We start from the raw sequence: 18650 nt of genomic DNA, 5'->3' as shown, positions 1-18650 counted from the left end.
ATTGGCAGTTAGAACGTTAATCACAGAAACTTTTAATTCCCAGCCATACTGGAAAAGATTTTTCAAGGTAACCAAATTGTCTGTCCTTTAATGATATGATCCTTTGAAGGAATACTACCTGGAAAAATATTTGTATGTCTTTGATAAATATTGATATTCCTTTTTGCCTACAATTCCTGGACTCAGTTGTTTCTTTCTTTCTTTCTTTTTTTTTTTTTTTAGAAAAACCAATAAAAACAATGATACAAAATATCAAAACAAGATAGTAGAAGAGTAACAAGGGACTCACAATTTAATTGGAGAGTTAACATACATAAATTGTATCTTGCTACATACAATAATTTATGTTGTATCTGTAGGAAGACCTAATAATGTATTTCTAAATTGAGGTCCTGAGGGAAGGGTGAAGGAAGTAGTATTCATAATAATAATGACATGACCGATGCAAGTCAAAATTGTCCCATGCAAGAATTATGTAAGGTCACCAGTCACTGGATATATCAATAATTAGATAGATATTCTGAGGAAGGATAAAGTGTATAGAGGTCTGATTGGTCACCCAGGCCAATGGAAAATAGCCTTAAAACTGACCAGCAGCAATTCGGAACTGATTGGCGATTTTTGCCGGGAGGTGATCTATAATGAATGTATCAATTTGGCAGAAATAGAAATTTGGGTAGAGAAATAGTAGTAATTGGCCCGAAGAGCTTGAATTGTAAACAGTATGATCTCTGGAGTTACATTGTCCTAGTTTATTATCCATCTATAAAATAGCAATAATAGTTATTAACTCTTAGGGTTGTATGAAGCCTGATTCTGTACTTTGTATGATTAGTGAATGTTAGTTCCTGGAACACGCCGACAAAATTTTAAACTTTTGAGAGTATTTGGCCACGTGCAAGATGGATTGGGCTGAGAGTTTGACAGCAGATTTTCCCACTCAGATCCTTGATACACACTTGCATGGGACATTGTTGTGGGCTGTAGCCTCCAGCTGGACTCGTGAAGAACATTGCTATAGGTTCTAGGCCTTCAGCTGGACTCGTGCAGGACATTGTTATGGGACCCAGATTCTTTGGTTCTCTAGTATGTGGACAGAGTCTCTTGCACTTTTCTGCATTTGACTTAGGTGAACATTTAAAAATAATCCTGTACATTATATGTCCTGTATTAAATCTGTTCCCTTGCAGACCCTGACTGCAACAAGGGAACAGCAGCACACCCAGTTAGCAGGTGTCACTTGATGGGGATGTGTTCTGAGGAGTATGCTGTTACGCAGTTTTGTCGCATGTGAACATCATAGAACATACTTACAGAAATTTGTACACCTAGCTATATTTGTGTGTGTGTGTGTGTGTGTGTGTGTGTGTGTGTGTGTGTGTGTAACAGTCATAGTCCGAGGGCGTATGTATCATATTTGAATACCCCATTGCTGCTAAGGCCACAGTAAACAAAGCAGCAGGCGAATAAAGCACAAGAGAAAATGATGCAACTCTTAGAGTTGTGGTTAACACAATAGCATGAGTGTGCTGCCTGTGAAACACAGCATGTTGTTTACAGTAACTTTTTTAATAAGTAGAAGTACATTCAAATAATGATAAAATAATGTATATTAAGTGTATAAACCAGTAACACAGTCATTTAAAATTATCCAGTGTTACATACTGTACATAAATATAGGCTGGCCATGCGTATGACTGGCAGCTTAAGTTTTGTTTACACCAGTGTTACCCAGTGTAAGAGATGTGCTACTATACTATGCTGTGTGACTGTGACATCACCAGGTGGAAGAAGCCATTATAATCTTATGGGACTGCCCATCATTGGTCAGAATGCTGTTTATGCTATTCCAAACAGGTGGTATTGGAGCTGAGGGAGTGGATGGAAATGTCTCAATGATAGAGTGTAGGATGTGGGTAGGGGGTGGGCTGACATATCTGGGAACATTGAAAAGGCTAGTATTTGCTTGTATTACTGGGGGGTGAGGCAACTGAAAAAGATCAAAGAAGCTGAATAGTCATTCCAAAAAGATCAAACACTAGGATCTGTGGGATGGTAACATAAGAAAGAAAATCAGTTCTGTAGCTAGTGCTAACCAGAAGTTACACAAATACGTTCACTGTTTTTTGGCCTTTTAATGCATGAAATATATGTGGCAAATCTCTTAAGGGAATATGTGAAGTTGTGTTTTGCAGATTTATCTGAGCACTGGACTCTTTAAGTTTCAACCTAGGGCTGAGATGCTAGGATTGACATCAGCTGTAATTGTGATTAAGTTATCATTATCTTATCCAATGTGGTGGCGCATGCCTGCAATTCCAACACTTGAGATGCTGAAGGGAGGAGGATTGCTGCAAGTTTGAGGCTAGCCTTGGCTACAGCTTGAGTTTAAGGCCAACTCGAAATGTATAGCAAGACCCTGTCTCAAAAAGCCAAACAAACAAGATACAGTAGTTATATCAGATGGTACTGTGGTAGGTAGCAGTTTACTCATTGACGATCTAGCATCTTAAAGATTTTCTAGTATTATTAATAAGAAAAATTATGGAGAGCCAGGGTAACCTGGGACTTGGCACTTGGTAAGCTGATGGCATTCTTTGTTACAAAGAAGCTAAGCTAGAGTGCTAACCTTAGGACCAGACCCAACTTTCAGTAGTGTCTTTTTTTGTCTCTTTAACAGAGGCCCAGAGCTACAGAAAACCATGCTTGTATTTGCAACTGATGGTGATTTTCAAAAATTAATATAAATTAACACATTCATGATGGAGCCATAATTCATGTCTCACTGCTGGGCAGCTCTAATCACCATTGATTCAAGCAAGACTATTCCCATTGAGGAGTTCTACTAGTAAAAAGACCAGTAAAAGTGATTAGAGCCACTTGTGCCACCAGATAGAACAGTTACACATACACGGCCAGTGGTGCAAGGTAGATAAAAGCTAAAAAGTGTAAAAAGTAAACATTTTGGAAAAATCTGTTTAGAATGATGTAAGCAAATAATATTTGGAATGCTGCATACTGAGATCTCAAAATAACATGTTTTTTTCCTGTTTAGTTGTTTAAGGCCTGCAGGGTCAACACTTTAATTAGTTTTAAAATTAAAAAATCACATTCTATAGTAATAATGATACCTACAAAAGTCTAATTCTAAGTGTTGTTGGAGTAAATTTAAAAGCATAAATGAATTCTGATTTTCTTTTCATTTATTATGGCAGCTATAACACACGCACATGGACACACACTTAAATGATAGAAAATAAAATCATATGCCAAATTGTCATTCTTTTTTTAATGCTTGATTGACTTGGATTAAATGACCATAATATGACACTAATGATAATTTAGAGTATTACTAAAATAAAAAGCCAATGTAAGCTGCTTCTGTGTTTAAAAATTTTAGGATTTATATTAAGAGAATGTTTGTCTTTCAGATAAATTTGCGCCTCATCTTGGTGAGTGGAAAAACAAAGGAATTCCTGTTTTCTCCTAGTGATTCTGCTTCTGACATCGCCAAGCATGTATATGACAATTGGCCAATGGGTGAGTAGTATTTTTCCTCTCAAGAATGAACAGTGTTATTTCTCCATGCCTCGCCTTGTTTCACAAGAACAAGCTGAAAAAGTCATAAGCCTATAAATGAAAAGGAACAAAAATGACTGAGGGTATTATTAAAGGAGATCTCTATTCTTTCTTAGATTTTGCCTTCAGCGTTCTCATTCCAAAATAGTAAAGAAGCTCAGTATGAAAAGTCATTGTTCTTGCTTTAGAATTATTCGTGTAAGCAAAAAATATTAGTTAAAAAGAAAAAATAATTAATGCACATAACACTTTCACATCATTAAACTTATTTTGACCAAATAAAACAGAAAAAAGAACCATCTTCAACTAATGGTTTCTTTGTTCTATATATAACCCACTTAAGTGTAAAATAAAGGTAAATTATAATTAATGCCACTTCACATGTTCCTTAACGAGGTCAAGAAGGACCAAGCTAATACCTGTATAACCAGCAGCTTTGGGTACGTTTGATATTCCTTCCTTTCTCTACTTTTTTTTTAATTTAATAAAACTCTGTCTTACCTCCATTTCTGTGAACCTCTTCATGTCGTTGTGACCCTTTTGCTGTGCATCCTTGTGGCATTCACAGTAAGGAAGAGACTTTCTCAGCTGATTTCATGTAATTTTATTAGCAGAATGCATTTGAATTTTAAAGGATAAGACCTTTTTCAGCAGATAACACAGTAAATACAAAATGACTATAGTGTTTCTCAACTGTAACATAAGGAACCATTTTTAGAGGTAGACCCCCTAGTACTTTATTATGATGTACATTTTAAAATATAGAAACATACAGTCCAATTAAAATTATTCATCCTTGTTAACTCATAAAAACCATAAAACTAAAATGAATCTATAAAGAAAATGCAAATATAACTCTAAAACTGATAGTGTTCACATTAACAGTACTGATGTGCTAGACCGTGTGTTTTTGTTAAAGATACCTTACTGCTTGCATCATGAATGCCTTTGTTCCTGCATGGTGCATGGTGACCCAGTCGCCAACACTTAGTGTACAGTCTTTATTCCTACACTGCACCACTGTCATCCAGCTTCTCTCAAGAGAGAATGTCATTTATGTATAAGTCAGGTTCTGTTCTTTTTTCAAACTACCTTGTCAAATAACGAAGTACTGGCTGCTTAGCATCATTATGATCATAAACCTAGTGCATCCATGGGCAATAAAAAATCCCAAGTCTACCCTTGATTATCAGGTGGTTATTTCAAACTTCTAGAGATCACTTCCAAATCATTAAAATGAAAATAATTTGAAAGTTCTCAAGTAGGGCTTCTAGACCATAAGAACATGTCTTTTTGGATTCATAGGCCAGAGTTTGAGAAATACTAATTTAGGCAAATACTTTGAACTACTAGATGGTTTTTTTTTTTTTTTTTTTTTTTTTTTCATTTGGTATCCAAAAGCTAGTTCCTAAATGAGGAGGGAACTGAAACTAAATGTCATAGCTGAAAAGGAATTGCAGAAAACGCTTGGGGCTCTCACAATACCGGATTTTTCTTCATAGACAGGCAAGATGAATAATGATCAGTATGAAAAATATTTTTAAACACCTGAGTGATTTTGTAGTAGGTGTAATAAAAAAGGTTACTTTTATGGTTTTTTTGGGGGGGAGCTTGAAGATGGCTTCTGATATATTGTAGAAAAGGAAATGTATGACAAAGGTAACCCCACTCAAAAATTTTATTTGGGCTATAGTACAACTTGAGGTAGAAGAAATACTTTTATTTTCTTAATTATTCCATTCCGTTACTAAAATTAGTTCTTGTTAATTCTTGATTAATAGTAAATAAAGATTGGAATTAAGTACAATGCATATTTTTGCCATTAGGAAATATTCTATGTGAAAAATCATATGTCAATGTTGAAAATTGTGTCAGTTAGATGTTTCTTGCACAGAAAAAGTTTTTAATGCCCACCCTCTCTTTAGTTTGCCAGATGCCTCAGCAAATTTATACATTGCAGAAAAAAAATTACTTTATTATATTTTATATATTGTAAAATATTTAAATTTAAATATTAGGCCTTTATTTATCATGTAAGGTTCAACAAAAGTAAATACTTGTTGATACTAATACCAAAGCTGTTTCTAAATTGTCTTTTGATTTTCTTTGAATAGTTTCTTAACTTTCCTATTTGTGTACCTTCTGTAGTATGTGCTATTTTGTAGGTTTCATCTGGATATTCATCATGGATAATAAAAAGTTTATCTTCTGTATTATTTGCCAATTGACCTACAAAAGATAATATATCACCATTATCTAATACATTATATTTTTTTAAAATTTATTTTAAAAAGATTAAGATAAAAGAGGACATAACAAAACAGATCAGAACAGAACAATTTAAGCAACATAGTATTTCATCACAAGACAACCCAACATAAAAATAGCTACCATAATGAATGTCTCTTCCCTTGAAATATTTGAGTATACCTTCATATACTATAGGATCAAACATAACAAAATAGTATAAAACCATTCAAGAGAAAGTATTACAGGGCATTCAGAACCAACTAACAGAAATCGAACAGAGGTTACTATATATTATCTCCTTGTCCATAAAAAATTTTGTTTATACTATCACATATAATAAAATCCAATAAGGTACATGATAGAACCAATGGAGACAGAAGAACAAAAGCATGGTAGGACTTCAAAATAAGATAATATTAAATCATTACTGGCTATTATAATGTCTTGTTTTCTTCAAAACAGCTGTTCATACCATCACAGACAATAAAATTAAACAACTCAGGATAAAACCATTCCAACTAGTGAATGAAAACATTATAAGACTTAAAAGCAATATAATGGGGAATTATGATTACCATAAATTTTTATGTATTCTTATCAATTCTTACACTAGGGAGACTGTATGGTATTTATACATGTGAGTTTGATTTATTTCGCTTATGAGTATGGTCTCAAGCTGCGTCCATTTATTTATAAATATCTCAATGTGATCCTTCTTTATAGCTGAGTAGTACTCCATTGTATAAAAATACCACAACTTTTGTATCCATTCTTCAGTGGATGGACACTTAGGTTGTTTCCAAGATCTGGGTATTACAAATTATGCTGCTATAAGCATGGGTGCACATATATCACTGTGGTATGATGCTTTCAGTTCTTCTGGAATATGCCTAGAAGTGGAATAGCTGTCTTGAATGGAACTGCCAATCCCAGCTTTTTGAGAAATCTCCAGACTGACCTCCACAGTGGTTGCACCATTCTACACTCTCACTAACAGTGCAGGAGAGTTCCTTTTTCCCCCACAGCCTCTCCAGCATTTGTTGTTGTTAGTTTTCTTGATCCTGGCCATTCTTTCAGGAGTGAAATGGAATCTCAGTGTGATTTTAATTTGCATTTCTCTAATGAGTAATGATGATGAACATTTTTTCATCTAATACATTATCTTTTTTAAAAATCTTTGTTCAAATTGTTTCTAACCTTTGTATATAAATTTAAATTAACAGGTACAAGTATTGGCTGCTAATTATTGGTAATTGAAACTAATTTTTAAATGTGTATCTCTTTACTAGGACTAGTTTTTTTCTAATTCATTTGTTTTAGTTGTTTAAACTATAGGCCTCTAATTTGGCACTCTTTAGTATTTTTTGAGAAACAAAAACTCGTCTTTTTTAAATCTCTTGGTATTTAATGACAGAAGTCAGAAAGAAAGGCTGCAATGAATACAAAAGCCATGACAATGTCCTATAACTGATTTGGGTTCAGATTTTTAAAACTGCAGTAGCTCCTCAATTATGTGTTGAAATGCACCTAATCAGTTCCCTGAATTCTTTTTAGACTGGGAAGAAGAGCAGGTCAGCAGTCCAAATATTCTACGACTTATTTATCAAGGACGATTTCTACATGGAAATGTCACATTAGGAGGTAATAGTCAAATTTATAATGGGATTTCATGTTTGTATAATGATTGCATTAGTATTCATTTTGAATTTACTTGTAAAAATCCTAGTAAATTCAGCTTTGGATTCTGACCTTTTTTTAGTGTGTTTACCTGTTTACATTTTATATCTCATTAAAATTAATATTCATGGTTTTTATGAAATGACTTTTGAGTATATAGGAGTCCATACCTGCCATTTTACAGATGTAATTGTATTGTACTCCTGGATAATTTAGGTGTATTTTAAGTTGAAATTGGATATACAGAATAGGAAAGATTTATAATAATTGGTTTTTAAATACATGAAGAGGTGTTTTCAGTTTGACTACAACTAGTCTGATTATTAATCATTAAGAATACATGTAAGTGGGACTGGGCATTTGGCTCAGCAGCCTAAGCGCCTGCCTGGCAAGCGTGAGGTCATGAGTTCGATCCCCAGTACCAAAAAAAAAAAAAAAGAGTACATGTAAGTGACTGCCATGAGTGTAGTAGTCTAGTATAGTGATTGCAAGGACAGATTTTGGACTCAAACTACAAATTGCCTCGTACCTCCTTTAGATACTGATGGGGAACCTCAGGCAAGTGACTTAATAAAATATCTGTCTCCCAGTTTCCTCAGCAGTAATGAGAAGTACAGTAATGCCTACCTCATAAATTGGGAGGAGTAAATTAGCTTATGTATTCAGAGTACCTAGACTATGCTTGGTACATAGTAAGCACTTTGTTAGCTGTTGTTCTTCACATGATTGGGAAAATGTAACTCTAGTGCCCTCTTATGGGGTACAGTTTTCTACCATCCTTAGGGGTGGTTTTGCTTTTAGTATATGCATTTTAAATATATTTCGATAATTGGAAATTTGTAGGCAAATTAATAATCCCTTAAATATATCTTTGTTTCTATATAGTCAGACTCTTCTACATCTGACAATGAAATGTTTAATGTGTTTTTCCTTAAAGGTACTTTATTCATTTATTTAACGTGTATTTATTGAACTCTTATTCTGTTCTAAAACTAGTTTAGAGATATGGGGAAATAAGATAAAATCTCTTATGAAGGTTTTTGTGTGTTACATTGGACAGAAGATAAAATCTGTTGTGCTAGAGGACCAGAACAGATGAGTAAAATGAATAAAATGTTAACTTGGTAGAATAAAATGTCAAGTTGGCAGGATATTTCATGGTGTGATCTCATATATAAGCCAGTTTTGGTGAGTGTTGTTATAATCAATCTAGCAAATGCTGTTGTCTATAAGAGGTAGCTGCCATTTAAAACTGGACTAGAGCTTTAGCCAGGACTGGTGGCTTGTGCCTTTAACCCCAGGTTCAGGAGGTGAGGCAGAAGTTTTGCCTGGGCTCCACAGTGAGTTCAGGGGCAGCCGGGACTAAACAGCAGCTAGGCTCTGTCTGAAAAAAAAAGAAAAGAAAAATTTCCAGCTTTTTTTTTTTTTTATCACTAGCTATTTCTATGATTTTTATTTAGTCAGACCAGTTTTAATGTACAAATGACCTGTTAACTCCCTGGTTGTTATATGATTGTTAAAGATGGAGCTATTTTTAACTTTTTAAAAAATTCTCTATGGTTTCAAGCTCTCAAGTTAAAATTGGTAAATGTCGGCTGAATATAAACTCACTGGACGAGTGACTCTTGAGAGTCACTGTCTCCTCCTGTGTTTTGTCCTAGGGGAACAGTTTCCCATCAGCTCTTCCCCATTTAGCTCTATATTGTGGCCCCAGTGTTCCAGGATCATAGCAGAGATAAAGAGTTGCATTAAACCAAAAATCGTTGACTCGTTTCCATTAAATTTTAAATTTTTACCAGTAGATTTTTGGAATATGTTTTAGAATGTATCAAACTGACTTACGCCATTAATGGACAGGCTCTTAACTGTCAATCTTTACAGAAGCACAGTAAGCCACCTCTCACCTTACTGGTTTAGATAATGTAGGAGCACAACTGGGACTGTTCAAGTTGATATTACAGCTGGGTATTTGAAAAATATATTTGAAAAAATAATATATTTTTTAATAATTATATTATTATTTTATTGTTATTATTATTTTTAAATAATAATTATATTATTATTTAATAATAATATAAAAATATATTTGAAAAATAATATTCAACTATTTGTCTTTTTGGTTTGCCTACATTCTTAAATATTAATAAAAAAAGATAGTGCACACAGTGTTGGAAGCTATCTTCAGATATTTGAATGGCTGTTGTAAATGAAGACAAGCCCTAAGAAAATTAGACCAATAACTAAAAATCAAAGACAGACACTTTTTAAGCTCCATATAAGAAAGAATATATGAAGACACTGAGTTGTCTACAGAAACTGTGGCCCGCTATAGGAACTCTGAGATCTTTATTGAAGAGGTGTTCAAGCAGCAAGTGACTGAAGCAGTGGGGGTGCCGCTCCCGAGGGATTCAGTCACTGTATGAAGGCTGAGTGGGAGGCTGGGACACTTCTCCCCTTTCTCTTTCTCACCCTTCCTTCTCTCCTCTTCTCTTTTTTCTTTTCCTTTCACAAGGTCTCCCCCTATTGCCCAGGCTGTCCTTGAACTCCTAAGCTTAGCCAGTCTTTTTCCTTCAGTTTGCCAAGTAGTTGAAACTATAGGCATGTGACACTGTCCCCAGTTTCTTCACCATTCCTGAAACTTTGTTCACAGAATAGTAGGTTTAAATTTCTGGTTACCAAGTCTCTCCCTTGAGGGACAGCCTTGCAATCCCATGGGACGTAAGTGCACTGAAGGAAACTGGTTGACAGCCTTAGTGATAGGAGGGGAAAAGCAAAAACTTTCGTGGTCAGCATGTTGTAGCTCAGTATTTCCCAAAATGTAGTTCTGAGATGGTGGATGTGAGAATCACCTCTCCTAAATACTAATTTTTATCTTTTTTAGTTTGTTTGGTTTTTGTTTTGTTTTGTTGGGGGTTTTTTCTTTGTTTGCTTGCTTTTTTTGAGACAGGGCCTTGCTGTGCACTTTAGGCTTACCTTGAACCCTCTTTGTAGCCCAGGCTGACCTCAAACTCCAAGCAGTCCTCCTGTCTCAGACTCTTGAGAGCTGGGATTACAGGCGCACACCACCATGCCTGGCTGTCTTTCTAGTGTTTATTTATTTATATTTTGTTGTGGTGCTGATAATGTAACCTGGCGCCCTGTGCATGCTGGACAAGTGCACTGCCATGGAACTACACCCCAGCCTTTGAGTACTCATTTTAAAGTGCAGATGCATCCTGATCTCCCAGTTTTTATAAACATTAAAGACTGAAACCTCTGTTGTACATATTGTCTAGTGTCGGCAGAAAGAAAAAGCATTCAGAAAACAGCATCAAGCAAACAGAAAGCATGTTAGATTCTACTGTTCTTCCTTCACCTGTAGTATTGTTTGCATCAATGTCTATTGTTGTAGTTAGCAAGGAGAAAATGGTTTGATGTGTCAAAACAGTACAGCTATGGAAACAACTCTATGAGTTAGATGTACTGACTGCTTCTAGTTTTATGCAAAGGACAAATGAGAAAAACTTTTTCATTTTTATCGGTACCAGGGAGCGAACTCACGACCGCCTGCTTGCAAGGCAGGTGCTTATGCCGCTGAGCTAAATCCCCAGCCCAAGAAAAACTTTTTAAAGACTTGATTAGAAACTATAATTAATACTGAAACAGATCTAATCTTTTTAGAAACTTACTTTATAATTGAAGACTCTAAAATTGAAAATATTTAAAATGGTTTGTTTTCTGTTTCTCCATTAAGTACCGTAATCAGTGCAGTAATTTTAGTAGGCAGCTGATATGCACTTAGATTATGTCTTAACCCAAACTTTTCCCTAATCTGGAAAAAGTATGCTGAAAAATGTTTTTAAAAGATTGTCACCTTTAACGGTAATCACTGATATTAACTAATTAGTTACATATTTTTCTCTTGTCCCCTTCTTTAAATAATATGGTACATTTGTCAAACTAATAGTGGTGCTAGGTTGGAACAGACATTTTTAAACTGTGAAATTTATATCTGGTAATATTAATTTACTCTCAGTATGTAGAGATCTTTTCTTTGGGAAGAGGTTGTATCTGTTGAAATCATATAAAAAGCAATCCATTTTTAAAATGCTTTTACTTCTAGTTGGTGATTTTAACAGGTCACTGTATATGTAACAAATTGTCTTCTGCTTTTTCTCTAGCATTAAAACTTCCTTTTGGCAAAACAACAGTGATGCATTTGGTGGCCAGGGAGACATTGCCAGAGCCAAACTCTCAAGGTAAGCCGTACACTAGAGTAATGTCTCACTTGAGCCACAAAGACAGGCATTCAAAAGTGGCTGGGTTTTTCTTGGCTATTCTAAAGGAGGGTAGTTTCCATACTTTATGAATAGAGCTTGCCAAGCGAACAACCAGGCATTTTTGGAATATGCCAACATTAAAAGAGCATTTATTAATAGCCTTTTTAATTCAGAAATGCAAAAATTTACAAAAGATGATTACACTTTGGTGCCCCTGTTCTAGTGTTCTTATTTTCTTCTTTGCCTAGGTCAAAGGAACCGTGAAAAGACTGGAGAGAGTAATTGCTGTGTAATCCTGTAAACACTGTCTGCTAGTGTGGTGTGATATAGTCTTTGTCTTTCATGCTGCTGGGACACGAGAGACCCAACATAGCTTCAGAAATCTTTAGGAACAGTCTGCCTGCAAATCCATGGAACTGTATTATCACATGGACACTCATCTTTTCTCATGAAAGTAAAAAATACCAGGAGCATTTTTCACTATCATTTATTATTCCTTGTATTTTTGTTTATGTTGAACAGTTTTAAAGTATATTGGTTTTTTAATGCAGTCAGTCTCCAGGGGAAAAGTTAGCAAATTATCTTTCATAGCAGAGACAGTTTTGCCGCCACAAAAATTTTCATCACCAGAACAAATCAAATATCCCAAATACAATTTGCACTAAAAAATATTGACATTATTTTCCTCATCAGCAGAATTTATAGCAGTTTATGGTACCTAGAAATACAATGTACAGTACCACACTGGAAGACACTCAGCAATTAATAAAGTTAATTACTGGGCCGACTTGAGAGGAACAAATGGAAAAGAAACTAAAGCGTTGGTTGAGTTCTACCAACATCAGTCATGGTGGCCGTACTGGCACAGAATATTAAACTGAGTGTGACTATTTTCACTGCAACAAATGAAAAAAAATGTGCCTGATGTTTAAAGCACTCAGAGGAGGGCTGATGAAACCAACTTCGTTCTTGTAACCCGTGCACTCTTGAGTCTTGCTGTTGCTGAGTGCTTGTTCAGACAGCACAAGGGAAGGGTGAAGAGTGCGTTTTTAGCCTTAATGTGGGAGGGCGCCATGTGTGCAGAGGCTTTCATTTTCATGCAGAAATAGCAGAGCACCTCATTGACCAGTTTTTACGTATTTGAATACCAGATAATTGGACGTATCCATATTTACTGCTCATCCATAACTGTGTCCAATGTTGTACTGACTCATTGGAGAGTTCAGATGAATTCTTAAAATTACAAAAAAAAATATCTCAGTACTAATTTTGTTTCTTTATATAGTTTGCATTTGGTATTAGTGCTTGCAGTTGTATGAAAATCAAATGCTGATTTTTTTAAGGTATTCATGATTAAGGATGCCACTCTTATTTTATACCAATAATTTAAAGATTGATACGCTAAAAACAATTTGCACAGCACTAAAGCATGAACTAGTTTCATCTAAATCTGTAAAAAAAATAAGAAAGATTTTATATTTTTTTCACTAGGAAAAAATCTTCCTGGATGAAATTACAAATATGTGTAGAATATATTTAATAAAAAACTTATAAGATACTTAACTATAGAACTTACATGTAGATTGGCGTGTAGTATATAGAACAATATTCCATATAAATAACTTTAGCCTTTTTAAAAATGAAGTTGCAGGCTGACATTATGTTCTATATTTAATAAGTGTTCATGACCCTTATAAGCATTAAGTGTAAATGGTTTCAAATGGTTGGCTTTCTTTAAATGCAATCAGGTTATTTTATCCATTGTTAATGCTTTGAGGAAAAGGCTTTATATGCAGTAGAGCTACAAAAATACTGTTCATACTGATCAGAATTAAATTTGTATAGAGCAGAGTTTTAAAATGAATGTAAATAGCACTAAACATTTTCTTTCAGATACCTGTACTTATAGATTCTTTCTGTAAACTAAATAAAAAAGATATTGTAGTGCATTTTGGTGATGACTTTAAAGGTCTTGATTAATATTGTTTAAGCACTGTCTCATTCATGTTAAAAATGTTTTCCACTGTTATTTCTGATCTTTTAAAGTTCATTTAATTAATATTTTCTTCTTGGTTTGGGAGTATTGCCAGTATATCTTTGATATTTAACCTGGTTAATTTGTGCTTAGTCACAACAGTGAGTAGAATTATGTAGTCTCTGTTTTTGCTACAATGTTATTTCAAGAGATGTTAAATATTTATATGCTTTGTGAACCAGTTCAAATGTGATTCTGTTACTGTTTACTAAAAAAGAACCTGGTAGTTACTGAATCGGGCAACTAGCCTTTATGGCTATATTCTTTGTTCATAAAACAAAGCATTGGTAATTTTTTCTAGTACTTATTTTGATTCTGATTACTCTTGAATTTTTCCAGTTAATGCTATGAGTTAATTTTGCATTTCTGTCGTAGTTTAAAAGCTCCCTATTGGTTTTCAGTATATTTTTCTGTGTGTTCTCATATATTTCCCTTTCGTAAGACCAAGAGGAATAAACTGATTTTAGTAGACAAAGAATTATGTCACTCAGTGACTAATATGGTTGTAAAAGATGAAAAAATAAAAATAACAGTAAAATTATATGCTGAAAACACTAAAAATTTAGATGCCTTAATAGTGTATACATGGAAGTACTGAACTGTCCCTTTAAAACACTTCTCGGACTGCCTGATGATTAAAATACAATTGAGCGTGTCCAAGGCTTCTATCGAAGAGCCCTCTGCCAAAAGCAGCAGTTCACTTACCTAACAGTGAAAGATGCACAGACCCGGTGATGTAAATAAAGCCTGAGTATGCCCCTCCCAGCAGTTGGTATCTAACTCTTCTCTTTTACCTAAAGTGTCCTAGACTTCAAGTGACCTGGACAAGGCAAAGCTTTTCTTTATCAAAACCTCAGCATGTCTCCCTGATCTGAACTATTTGCTTTCTCTTCAGGGTAAGTTGTATCTTACCATGAGAAATACAGCATCTAAATTCATCATATTAAATGAGCTTTTCTCATGACAAACATTTGTCTTTAGTTTTATGAAGTCATTTTCATCAATGTTACAGTAATTTATGTTAGTTGTGGTAAACAATGTTTAATGTGAAAACAAATTAAAACTTTCTTTATCTGTTGTAGAATATTGCTCTTCTTTTAAATAACTTCCATTCACAACTTCGGCAGATTTTTCTAATCTTTTCTCACTTCCTTTTTTCCTTTGTCTAGTTTATTCTCCAGTAACATTCAACCTGGTACCAGCCTTTATCTACTATATTTTATTAAAACCAAAGAGAAGTGACTAACCAACATTTAACATGCTTTTGTGCACACGCATTGGTAGCTGTGGCAGGTTTCTGTTTTTCCCGTTATTTTGTAATGCAGTCACTTGTTAGCCAGGAAAATCGGGTGGGGGCAAGGCTGAAAGCATGGCTGGAACGAGGCTTCAGGTTCTGGCAGTTACCAAGCACCCTGTCCACAGCCAGGACGGGCAGGGCCCTTGGCTGTGACAATAGTGTTGAAGGCAACTCCATGCGTATCCTGTACCCAGCATGCTTTCTATCAGAAGTCTGCACAGCGTATGGCTCTTACAGCTGGAAGAGTTGAAAGAGTTCATGGAAAAATTAAGAAACATCTGATTCTTCTCCATCAAAGCTTATGATCTTTGACAGCGATGTCAAATTTGTTTGTTTAAACTTTTTTTTTTTTTTTTTTTTTGGTCTTTTTCCTTTTTATCGGTACCGGGGATCGAACTCACGACTGCCTGCTTGCAAGGCAGGCGCTTATGCCGCTGAGCTAAATCCCCAGCCCCCAAACTATTTTTTGTGTTCTGCTTTTTTATTTTTTTGAAATGACAACTTTCAGGAAGTATGGGGTAGACACAGTAAAACAACATTTGGGAGAAGAAAACGTCAGTTTCCTTCATGTGATTCAACTAATTAAAAAAGGAGTTGAGTAAACAGTTTCCTGAAATGGCTCTGAAAGTGAAGTGGTTTTTTTGGATGTCTTTAGATAAAGAGTAACGGTTTTGGGGTGCAGTTGCTATACACCTAAATATTATATAATATCTAGCTTTTGTTTTCTACAAGCATCCTTGAAGCTGATTTGGTAGATGGTAGTTTACCATTCAGTGGGGAAAACTGCTATAGTAATACAAAGAGGTCACAGAATTCAGAGGGGAAAGTGACCCTTAGCAGACCTGGACCTTGAGCTGCTTTTCAGAATATCCAGATATTACTTGGAGGATGATTTTGGGCTTGTCCCATTCTTGAGCATCTGCGGAGTGAGAGAGGTTTCTCCCCTGCATTCTGGAGCATGGCTCCCCTCACACACTTCTTGTCGCATGGTGTTTTTCCCTGGGGACAACACTTGACTGAGTTCCACTAATTAGTGTGTCAGTTTCCCTCAGTTTTTTTAGAAGCATTTTTTTTCGTCTGCTAATTATATCCAACTTCACTTATGTTATTCGGTCCTCAAAATTCAGAACCATGAGAGCTCTGGGGCTTTGGAGTCAGGCCTGTCTTTGAGCTGGGCAACTTTGAGCAAGTTACTTAATCATTGAGCTTCAGTTTTTCATATATAACGTTAATAAAATACTTGTAGGTTTAGTGTAAGGATTATTTTAAAATCTTAAGCATTACTTTGCCCAGGAACGTACATGACAAACCTGTCAAAAGGCAATGAAGAACTAGACATCAGTGTGTACTCCCACCTTGCTAAGAGCAGCTTGTAAAAGGTCAGAGAACGTGGGTGATGATGTGTTCAAAGCCTTTCAAAAGAAAGAAAAAGAATGAGAAAACCATCAGAAGAGAAATAGAGGGCCCTGCAATTCATCAGTGATACACAACCTCAGACATTTATATACCAGGCTGTAGAGTGTGGAGAATAAGAATTGGTTGTATTGATATACTGACATAAGTCTATCAAAATTTGTGATGGAATTACGTGTCTACAGGACCCAAAAGAACCATCTGATCAAAGTGGGAAACAGCACTGATGGGACTTCATAAACGAGAGGGTGAGTGAGGCATGAGTAACAATGAAAAGAGGCAAAGTGATTGTGAGATGATTCTGTGTGTTTCTGTAGATTGCAGCTATTGGCTCTTGTTTCATGATTCATTCTGCCAGTCTTTCTTTTGATTGGTGACTGAAGACCATTTGTTTTGGTGGTTTTAATGGATATGTATTGACTTATCCTTGTCTTATTACTTTCCTGTTGTTGGTTTCCTTTCTTTCCCTTCTGTTTAATTGCTTGTCTTGCCTGGTGAATTGATTCTGTTGGGATGCTTGGAATTGTCTTTCTCTAGAATATCCTTTAGAACTTTTTGGAGTGCTGGTTTGGTGGTCATGAATTTCTTCAGGAGCTCTTTATCATAGAAGTATCTTATCCGTCAATTTTGAAAAGTAATTTTGCGGGTTGCATCAATTTGGTTGAAGGTGGTTATATTTTAGGACTTGTAATACTTCACTCTAAGCTCGCCTTGTCTTAAGGCACTTTCAACACTATCGTGTTGAAAAGTCTACTGTAATTTGGATGGATTTTCTTGTATAGGGGATTTATTTCTTTTCTCTAACATCTTTTGGTATTTTGTTCTTGTGTTGAATTTCTGGAAACTTGACTATTATATGCCATGTAGTTTCTTTCTGATTGTGACTAAGTGGTTTCTATATACTTCATTTATCTATATCTCAAGGTGCTTTGGTGGTGGGCCCCCAACCCCCATGCTTGGAAAATTTTCTGTTCTCTCTGAGTAGGTTTTGTATGACTTTTGTGTTATCTGGTGATTCTTCATTGATTTGAATTAATCTTATATTAGACTTTTTAGCATTATCTAGTAGATATTATATTGATTTTTCATCATCCCTTGCTATTTTAGGAGGCCTTTCATTTGATGATTGCCAACCACAACTCTGTCTTCTAAGTCACATGTTCCATCTTCACATTGATTGACTCTGCTACTTACACTTGCAATAGAAAATTTAATCTGGATTATCTCTGTTTTGTTTTTCTCAAAAGACTTATTGATCTGTTTTATTACTTCCACTGCTACCATTTCATAAAATTCAGCTCGGAGGCTTTTTATTTCTCCCACCTCCGTGCCCCCTCGATTTGCCTTAGGCAAGTTGGGGAATATACATCTTGCGTCCGCACTTTTTCATTTTTGTTTTTGTTTTTATCTGTTTTCTGTGTTGAGGCTTGTTAGTTGATTATGATAAGTAGCTTTATCACTATTATCAAGACCTCTTGAGGGATGACTACTTTTCAGAGATGTCTTTTAGGCATAGCTGGCTTTTGAGTCTGTCCGCAGATCCTGCCTCTTTAATTTATTAAGGATGAAGGGTTGCTACCTGTTTGGTCTAGCACTCAATTCTTTGGTACAGAACTATAGTATTGTTTTTTATCCCTCCAGACTTTCTAGGTATTGGCATACAAGGAAGATAAATTGATCACAACTACATCCTGGCTAGTACAATCAGCGATAATAATATCAAGTACAGACTAGAAAATAACAAACCATAATAACTAATAATTTACCACCATTTAACCATAGGGGCAAGATTTGTAGTTATATAACAAAGTCTAAGATAAATCAGAAAGTTACGTACAGTAAGTATCCACTCAGTAGAACGATTTTACTCTCAGGGTAGAGTATTTTAAAAAGGATAAGAGGAAAAATTAACAGAGGTTGGAAGCACAACCAACGGATAAAGGAAGATTACCCAAGCTTGGGAAACTGGTGAAGAAGGCAGGATGGAAAGAAAGGGGGGGAAAAGAACAAAACCAAAAAAAATCAAAACACTGTTCATATTCATGAAAAAACCATTTTGAAAAAGAGCAAAAAAGGTATGTGATTTCAAGCATTTGGTTATCTTCTGGGGGCTGCGGCTTTGCTGTGGTTTCCAATTCAG

At 35.2% G+C, this 18650-nt stretch overlaps 1 protein-coding gene across 1 annotated transcript in view; it reads left to right on the top strand.

Moving 5' to 3' along the window:
• Ubl3 (ubiquitin like 3) overlaps positions 1–14884 on the top strand; it is a 54081-nt gene extending 39197 nt beyond the window's left edge. The window contains exons 2-5 of the mRNA XM_003477258.5: positions 3432–3540; positions 7384–7470; positions 11667–11744; positions 12014–14884. Coding sequence (XP_003477306.2) covers positions 3432–3540; positions 7384–7470; positions 11667–11744; positions 12014–12066 — 327 coding nt within the window. The 3' untranslated portion in view covers positions 12067–14884. The remainder of the gene's footprint in view (positions 1–3431; positions 3541–7383; positions 7471–11666; positions 11745–12013) is intronic.
• The last annotated feature ends 3766 nt before the right edge of the window (positions 14885–18650 follow it).

Source organism: Cavia porcellus, unplaced genomic scaffold (assembly GCF_034190915.1).
Source record: "Cavia porcellus strain 051 isolate PalLab524CR breed Dunkin Hartley unplaced genomic scaffold, mCavPor4.1 scaffold_21, whole genome shotgun sequence".
In the NCBI taxonomy this organism is placed as follows: Eukaryota; Metazoa; Chordata; class Mammalia; order Rodentia; family Caviidae; genus Cavia; species Cavia porcellus.
The sequence above is the reverse complement of the archived record's forward strand: the minus strand, read 5'-3'. Positions and strand labels throughout refer to the sequence as shown.